Genomic DNA, 9,670 nt, shown 5'->3' with positions numbered 1-9,670 from the left:
ATATTAAACAGAATGAAAGAGTTACAAAATTATTTTATTACAACACAAAATGTATTTTTACATCATCAGCTTTTCACTTTCACTCAAACAGTACTGAAAAATCCGAGGTTACAACTTCATAATTACAGTTACACAGCTACATTTAGAAGAAAATTGATACTCAGACATGATTTTTGATTTCAATCATATTCGTCAGTAGTTTTCCTCTAACTGTAGCACAAAAAGTAAGGAAACTTGTGTTTGGTAGATTATTTCTTTGTTGTAACAATGCTTCTTAGTAATAAATATTATACCGCTGGAAAGCCGCTCTTTTCCTATTTAAATGGTGCCACATTTGTAAAGAACATGCATTTGTGGGATGAACAGTAGATCTGAGTATATGGGTTACACACAGGTTGCCAAATCTTCAGTCACTGCCAAACTGCTGATTTTGTTGTTGATACTGACACTTGTTGTTAAGCTTCTGGTATCCCCAGMTGCTGCCAGTCATAGGATTTATTGCCAAGAAGCATTAATACAAAAATGAAATATTTTACCAAACACAAATTTCCTTACTTTTTGTGCTAAATATATTTTTGTTGAATAACAATCCAGCGTTACCAAAAGTGTCAGATGTAAACCATGTCACGCTCCAACAGATAACAGTAGTCTAACTTGTTTTTATGGGTAAATTTTATTTTGCTGTAAGTTTTAGCTGTGATAACTTGTGGTCTCAATAAGAAACAAACAAAACTCCATCTCACAATGAGATAACTTTCTTGTCTACTTTGCTACTTGAATTTAAGTTTAAACGAAATGATTTAATCTTGGTTTTAGGTTAAGTTGTGAAATTTGTTAATATTGTACAATTCCATGCACAAATACTATAAGATGATAATTAACAAATATGCTAAAATTTGTGCAAATGTAAAGGTCACTTAGGCTACGTTCACACTGCAGGTCTTAATGCTTGATCCTGATTTTTTTAAAAGAAGTCCGATTTTTTTGCACGAACACATTCTCGATATATTTTAAATCCACCAAACTTCAATCTGGACGCTCCACAGCACTGATGAAACCTGCATGCGCAGAAAAAGATGCAAAGTCTTTCAGCTCACTGCTCAGTATTTACAGAAGTAAACATGGATGCTACTTGTTAGCATGTCGGATCTGAGGTTGTGCAATTATCCATCCATCCATCTGTAAGAAAATTTAGTGTTCGTTTACTGAAATCGTGACAAAACCACCTGAATGTTGAATAGATTAAAATATAAAGAGAAGGACCATACAACACCAGTGACTGGAGTGAATGGTGATTTAATGCTCTCAAGGCAGGCATGAAACCAACGCTGAATGAAAACTGGAAGTCCCAGTCTATATATACATGTTTCTTCAGTGCCTGGTACGCCCACTACAGGCCTATGGCTGAATCGCAGACACTCATAAAGACATCCTGTCCTCATGTTTGATTAACGGTATTTCTATGTGTTGTGATGGTGTTTCAGGCATGTATTTAAACCTGTTTTAATCGAGACATAACAATAGTCAAACAATGGATTATAAGAATCAATACTTAAGAAGGAAAACTATGAATATGGTGTGGTGCTTTTAAAATCAGTTTCTAAATGACTAAATAAATTTCTTCACATCATTATCTATACCCGTTTCTTCCCTTCAGGGTCACGGGGGTCACTGGTGCCCATATCCAGCAGTCACAGTACAAGGGGCAGGGTACACCCTGGATAGGTCGCAAGTCCATCACAGGGCTGTTGTGCAATTAGAGCAGATTAAATAATTATCTGACATACTTTGTTAGTTCAATGTTTAGATCTGGACCTGCCGGCTGCTCCGGTGCAGCAACGTACTAAAAGTAAAACATCGATCCATTAACGTTAGTATCATTACGGTCTGAGACAAACAGTACGTGAAAAATTAAAAGAGCTAAGATGAAGCAGCTGGACTTCTGTAGCTGAAGACGTGCAGAAATACTAGATATAAACTGCACAAGTTTGGCATCAATTGTCAAAAATACTTGAATCTATCTGCTCACTCTCAGCTCACTAAAAGTTTGAATGATACGCAAACTGAGGTTGCTTTCGAAAACATCAGATATGTATCTGTTTTACCTCCCGTACTGAAAAGGCCTGGCTCAGATTAGGAAAAAATCAGATTTGTTATATTCAGACTGTCACATTTACCTGCAGAATGAATATAACCAAAGATGCTCATATTATCAAAAGCATGCTGAAGTTTGAAATGGGTTAGCATATTTGTTACCATTAACACAATTGTGCTATTGATAGCAAATTTATGTTAACTTTTACGTTCTCAGAAAATGTCGGAATGTGACTATAATGGCATTAACTATTAAAAGATCATTTGAATAAGAATCATGTCAACAGCCTCTGGTTAACGAGACATAGAACATATGACTGAAAAGGCAATAAAGCATGACTCCTCGTCTAAAGTTTTTTTTAGATTACGTAGTGATGTGAAAATGTCAGATTGCACTTTTCCCCTCCTTGTATGATGAGCAGTTTTCGACTGCAAGCGCAGCAGAAAATATCCATTTAAAAAAAAATCAGAGTAATGTGAATGGAGCCGAGGACACATACTGAAAAAGAGCATTTACGCTTTCCTCTCAAGACAAAAAGACATTTCAGAAATCACTACATTTATCATAAGGAAAGGACTCGGAGTGCACACAAAAATGTCCTGGAAAGATTTATGGCTTCCTCCCTCCATACATAAGAATAACAATGTATAGAAACTAATTCATTTATCAGCCAAAAACAAATAAATAACAGGCATCTCTGCTATGATCCTGTCAACAAAAATACTGTCTGTGATTGTTTTATCAATATAGAAACTTCAGCTAGTTCACAGTAACCATTTAATATGAATAGACATCTTATTACTCAGACATGTCCTCTTTATGCTCACTAAAGATAATAAGTCCCATAAAATAGAAACTCAATAGTGTATCGCATCAAACGAGTGGTGTGAACTCAGCAAAAGGCAGATAGCTACAGAGAAGGTGGTGCGTAAAAAGTGTCAATAACAGACTAAGGAGGCACAGCTGAGGTGAAGGCTGACTGATTAGCAGATGATAATAGGTGTGCTAAGGTCGAGACATTCTGAGGCCTCCTGGTGCACAGGTGAGGTCTTCAAAGCTGCTTAAATAAAACAGCAGGTACACAGAAAAGCTTGTTTTTAAAAGGTGAAAGCAAACTTTCAGACCAAAACAATAAATGTTTTATAAAGAATAAAAGCTAAATAATGCAGCAAATAAAGCATTGATGACTCTCAGGCAATAATACTCCAGAAATATTCCGCAGATAATTTTTTCCCATGGTTTTCTCATGATAACGACATGGAATGATGAACACAAGAGGAAAACCATAACTCGTTATCTCGAGAAAACCATCGGGAAATAAACTTATCTCGAGAAAACGCTCATCGTTATTTTGTGATAACAACATAATATGYTGATTTTCTCATGATGGAAAAAAATTATATGCGGAAAACATCCGCTCTCGGCTTCCGTAATTATAAAATAGTGGACATCATTTCACAATATCTGAGTACTAGTTAGATTAATGCTTACAGTTTTTTTTTAAATCAGTCATTTTGAAGGGACTTGATTTTGTCCAACTTACACGTTTGTTCTTGTTTCATTTCTGTGACCCTGCATAGGTCTGACCTACTTTAAAGTCTGTTTTTTAACCTTTTAAAGCAGGGGTGCCCAAACCTTTTCCCAGACAAAGCCAAGATAAAAATCTATCCAAAGACTGCAGGCCAAATGCAATAATTTAATACATGAAATACAAATACTTTTAAAGTAAAATCCTTTTATTCCTTTTATTCCATTTTTTGATTAAGCTAACAGCCAGTGCGGTGTGCCACAATTTTTTTGTTTGTTTTTAAGCCGGTGCAAAGTTTGATGTATGCTTGGGCAGCAAAGGCTCATGGGACATTTCATAAATTGATAAAATATGAGTATTTGTGGTCTTATAAACTGTATAAATCTATGTGTGGGCTTAAATCTAATCTAAAGATCTCCTGTAGTTATTTGAATATCATGTTCAATCTTAAAATAATTAAAAGCTAAAATAAGCACCATGAGTGAAATCTGCACTACAGACCATTATGTGGTCACTGAACCAATAGATGGATTGACTGTGAGTGGACATACAATGTTTCTACATAGGACAACAGGAGATTAGAACATCATAACCAAGGCAACTGCTGGTGGGCCAAATCAATTGGATTGGTGGACCAATTTTTGCCCACAGGCCCTATTTTGGGCACCTCAACTTTAAAGTTTGTGTTCTGGAGTTCTGAAGTTCTGAGTTCTGGAGTACTGAAGCCAGGAGACAGTGCTAAGTGTGTAAAATCCTTCCACATAAAACAAATAATTGCAGATTATTTCAGATCTGGAGAGGAGACATTTGGTCAATTGAAACAATTTAGAGGTCAGTGACTGACCATTAACCTGTCCTCATTCATTAGTGCCTTCACTTTAGGGCAACGTGATGGTAACGGCTAGGAGAAATGGAATTATCAGTCATTCAGCTCCCAACCGTCAGTCAATTTAGTGATTCACACTTGTTTTTGCATCACAGAGGTGTTTTTCCTCAATGGGAGAGGTCTTTAATTAAAAAGTGTCCCCAGGGTTTCAGCTGTCTTCACATTCTCTGTCAGATCCCTATAGATTAGATCACAACATGTAAGTTAACCATCTGTGGATTTTTCTTTTGTATTTCTGAGCACTGTGTTTTAATTTGTGAACATCATGCTAATTAGATTAATACTCGTGCATGCATTACACCATATGACAGATGAGGTTTCCTGATGCAAAATGGCCAAATCGGAAATATCACACTACTGTTGGATTGATGGAACCTCCTGGGGAATTGGAGATAGCTGCAGAAATAGGTGTTGACAACGTGTTTTTGCACGTAATTGGACTTTGGCTGGGTCTGTTCGATTGTACCGTATGGCCAGCTGCCCTAACTGGCAGCGTGCCTTTCATCCATGACCTCTGGGTGTCATTCTCATCACAGAATCCTTCAGACTTACTCAGGTGGTACACAAAATCAATATCGCAAACAGAAAAGACCTAAATCAGAACAGTATGTCGCCATTGTTATCGGAGTCAAATGCTAGGAGTGCTGTTGTCTGAAATAAGGGCTGAACAAACACAGGATGTGTCTCCCTTTTGAGTCATAATCCATAGGAAGATTAATTAAAAAGTAAAAAGTCATATTGTCACGTGTAATTTCATGTGAATATTTTATCTCCATTTAATATATGAACAAAATAAAAAGACAAGTTAATYTCACACAGATAAGATAGTAAACCCACGGAATACAATTCCAAAACACATAAATTAGGATAATGTCTCTGTAGTTAAGTTGATGTCATAAAAAAAGACTATTAATTTCTGATTGCAGAGCTGCTCAATTAGTGAAGGATGTTTTGTTGTTGATGCTGTTGCTGTTAGCCTGTTAATTAGCCTCTGAACTCTTTTTTTGTTTTGAGAATAATCTTTATTATGAGAAACGAAAATCTGTACTGACTACCAAAAATGCTAATAAAAAGTTTTTRCTGACTACACATGATGCAGACAGAAATGATGAGGAGCAAAAGGAAGAAGAGTTTTATCTTTTTAATGGAGGAAAAGTTCGATGTCTGGAGGAAGTGTCACTTTAAATCAATACCCCAGAACTTTTGACCTGCCACAAAAAAGTCTGGTTCAAATGAGTCAAATTGAACTTACTTGCTATTTGTTTGAATTAAAATCGATTATTCATTACATTGACCATGAAGTGCCAACATTTTAATAAGAAAAGGTCGTGATTAAAACAAAGTAGAAAAATCACTTTCAAAACCATCAACAAATGAAAAGACAATAATTAAGTCATTAATACTAAGATTTCTGCCAAATATCCACACTTTTGATTTTGGAAGAGACTGAACTGAATTATCTTTTTAAATAAATAAAGAGGAAAAACCTATTGCAGCTTTCTGTAAAGCGCTTTGTGGCCCATGTGGACTTGATAAGGCACTATGTAAGTTCAAACCATTATGCTCCTTTATATGTACGTGTGATTGTTAATTTCTGATGAATTTAAAGAGTTAGTGAGGTTTTGGCTGTTGGCTGTATAAAATTAAAAATAAAACGGTTATCTTGAATTCTATCAAATACTGCAGTTTTAAAATATTTATTTCAGTTTTTTTAAGCAATAGAAAGTAAAGCAGAAAGGCTGGTCCATGCTCAATGTAAACAAAGTGCGAGGCTGAATTTGTAATAAATAAAAATAAATGGTGTAAGATCTAAACTTGGTAATATCACATGTGGAGTCCCTCAAGGCTCTGTACTGGGACTTAAGTTATTTACTTTATGTGTGAATGACTTAGTATGTGTCAGGACTTTTCAAAAGTGTTTTATTTGCTGACAATACATTTTTTTGTTTAGGTAAAGATCTAGAAAAAATGTTTGAGATGGTACAGAAAGAATTCGAGAAAATACAAAACTGGTTTCAACAAAACAAATTGTCATTACATTTGGATAAAACAAATTACATAATATTTAGTAATAGGAAGACAACTGTTGATTTCTCATTTAAAGTAGATGGTATTGAGATCTGTAAAGTCACTGAGGTGAAATTTCTGGGTGTCATCATTGATGACAAGCTGACATTGAGACCTCATATACATTATTTAAGAACAAAAATATCTAAATCTATTAGAGTACTGTATAAAGTCAGGGAGTTATTCAATGACAAAGCTCTGTTTGTGTTGTACAATTCAGTAATTGTTCCACATTTAATTTACTGTAAAGCTTGCAAAACAATTACAAATCCAATTTTTGTTTTGCTGAAAAGAGCCGTAAGAATTATCGTGAGAAAATATTACAACCATCCATCAAATACATTATTTTGCAACTTGAAAATTTTGAAATTCTATGGTTTGGTTGACTATAATATTTTACTGTTTATGTACAAGGCTCACAGAAACATATTACCTTCCAACATTCAGGCAAATTTTAAGAGAGAAAGTTATTATTATCTCAAGGGGATGGAAATGTTTGTAAAGCCATATTTTCATACTTGCTTGAGAGAAAGATGTACTTTAATCCAGGGTATATTCTAATCCAGGGTATAGGATTGTGGAACGGTCTGGAGGATGATCTTAAAAATGCCAGATCTGTGTAAATATTTAAGAGACAGATAAAAGCTAGTTTTCTGAAGGTATATGGAAAATTAAAATGTGAAACTATATGAATTGTTGTTTGAGTTGATGTTTTTTATTTTTATTTAGTACTGTTTTGTAAATTATGTTTTGTTTGAATATATTCTGGGGATATAAGGGGCAGACATTATAAGGTTTATTCTTCTTCTGCTACCTTTCATTTTATTTAGATTTTTGATTTGTGCATTTTCTTTGTTTTTATTGTATATAGTTATTCTTTAATGAAATGAATACATTTTTTGAATTGAATTTGTTAAAAATCCCAAAGAAGCTTGACTCGCATGATTGACCAACATTAAGCTAAGCACATTTTCTCTTTTAACTCTCATTTGGTCCCGCTGATTGCTCGATTACATTCATAGGCTTCTCGCTGACGACGTCCGCCTGAAGCTAAAGTGCACATAAAAGTTTAAAAACATTTGTTTTTTTCCGCTGCAAACAGGTACATTAAGGGTAAGAGAACGCTGTAGCTGCAGTAGAAAATGTATCATTGTAAGGTACAAAGCTTCTTAAAACTGAGGGTGGCTGTTAAGCTGTTAATCCGGGCGCGAGTCTCCTTCCACACTGTCACACTGTCTCCAAGCCGTCATTTAAGTGTTGGTTTTTGGAGAAAAAAAAATCAATTACAGCCACTTTGAAGTCCTCCTAAAAGCCCCCCTGTATTATTTTCTCTCACCATGTCTTCTTCTAATGAATTGAAGCTCTGGTTTCACCAAAGACGTGGGAAGGCTGCARGTCTTTTGTCATGTCAAGATGTCTGAATCAGAGGCTACAGTAATAATAGCGGTGTAACTCTATAGCAGCAGTCTGAGACGTGTTGTAAGTGTGAAAACCAGACCCAGAAGGCTCCCTGTGCAGACGCTTGGATAKGTTTGGCCCTTAGGGACCACAAGTCAGTGGGATAAATGACTCTGGCATAGAGATTCTTCACTTTGCATTCATAATTGACTTTAACAGGATCTGTTAAAATGCAACAAACAGGAGYAAAACATCCAGTATTTGCTTACCCAAGTTTGCACAAGAGTGGTATTCATCTCTGTTAAGGATTCGACTCTGCTTTGGTGGAATTTAAAGCACTTTTGTTTCTGTAAATATTCCTCTCCGAGCAGCCAAACAGCCACATTTCAGCACAAATCAATACACGTCTTACCTTCTCTTTATCCCTCATGGACCCTTTGCCAAGGATGGACATCTTCACTCCCGTCTCCTCTTGTAATCTTTTCATAGAATTCCCCCGTGGGCCCAGCAGCTTCCCTACAAAGTTAAACTGTGACACGAGAGAGAACGAAGAAGAGAGAAAGAAAAAAAGGGGGGGGGAGAATCAGACGGCTTATCGGCACTTCAAACATATGTGAGCAGAGCACAAACGTTGGAAAAACCCAGATATGTATTTGAAGACAAATGTCACTGAAGGAGTGTCTTTATGTGCCAGATGCAAAAGGAATTTGATCTATTCGGAGAAAAGGTTAACCATAAAAGATGTTTGCTGTCTATTAATCATATTTTATCAATATAATCTCACATTCCATTAACCATTCGTCATGAGGGGGGAAAAAAAGCTGTAATGTAGCTTGTAATAAATCAATATCATGTTGCTGTTGTGTGCGCAACGCCCTAAAGGTGAATGTGAATCTCATCTGCGGTCCGGGGTGACATTTGTGTCTATTCCTCGCTTGAACTGAGCTCTCACTAGTAATGTATCTTATCTGCGTTCGCCATCCATGTTGGGCTGTAGACAAAAAAAAAAAAAAAGGGAGCATGGACTCAAACCAATAACGTTCCTGAAACAGTTCCAGAGGTCAGTGCTGAGATAAAGTCAGAAATAATGAGTTTCTTCCCAGTGGGAAATTAAGTAATACTATCCAGATGACAAACCATCAGATTCAAGCCTCGAGGCTCTGGCTATCATTTTCCTCTCGCTGCGCCCCAGCTCGTGTTCATATTGAGAGAAGGATCGGTCCGGGGTGCTGCTGGCACCACGCTGCTAAGATTAGCGGTGATTAATTTAAGTGGTTAAATGCATAACATCACTGGATCCAGTGTGTGTTTTCTGAGAAACATCTAAGCAGAGGAAAGGAAAAAAAAACACAACTAAAACACATGAAGAATCTTTCTGATATCTTGAATCTAATAATCAAACTTCAAAATAATACATGAAGCCTTTCATACTGAACAGATAAACATTTTTTTTTACATTTCAGATCTTTAAAGTTTACAGTTTTATTTTTTAAACAACAGGAACATGCTGGGAACAATAGCCTTCAAAGTTTTATTCAATTTTTTGTTAAATTAAATGCAAAGGATAGGGCCAAAAAATAAATAAATTAAGCCTTTTGCCTTCAGAACTGCCTCAGTTCTTCGTGGCATAGATTCAACAAGGTGCTGGAAGCATTCCTCAGAGATTTTGGTCCATATTGACATGATGGCATCACAC

At 35.9% G+C, this 9,670-nt stretch overlaps 1 protein-coding gene across 4 annotated transcripts in view; it reads right to left on the bottom strand.

Moving 5' to 3' along the window:
- The window catches only part of khdrbs2 (KH domain containing, RNA binding, signal transduction associated 2), a 110,149-nt gene that overhangs the window by 54,118 nt on the left and 46,361 nt on the right, over nucleotides 1-9,670 (bottom strand). For all 4 annotated transcript variants that reach the window (XR_001310462.1, XR_001310464.1, XR_001310472.1 and 1 more), the window contains exon 3: nucleotides 8,387-8,503. Coding sequence is in view for 1 of the 4 variants with exons in the window: in XM_014011380.1 (XP_013866834.1) it covers nucleotides 8,387-8,503 (117 nt within the window). In the remaining 3 variants the exon portion in view is untranslated. The remainder of the gene's footprint in view (nucleotides 1-8,386; nucleotides 8,504-9,670) is intronic.

The sequence above is a fragment of the Austrofundulus limnaeus genome, unplaced genomic scaffold (genome assembly GCF_001266775.1).
Source record: "Austrofundulus limnaeus strain Quisiro unplaced genomic scaffold, Austrofundulus_limnaeus-1.0 Scaffold0, whole genome shotgun sequence".
Lineage (NCBI taxonomy): Eukaryota > Metazoa > Chordata > Actinopteri > Cyprinodontiformes > Rivulidae > Austrofundulus > Austrofundulus limnaeus.
The sequence above is the reverse complement of the archived record's forward strand: the minus strand, read 5'-3'. Positions and strand labels throughout refer to the sequence as shown.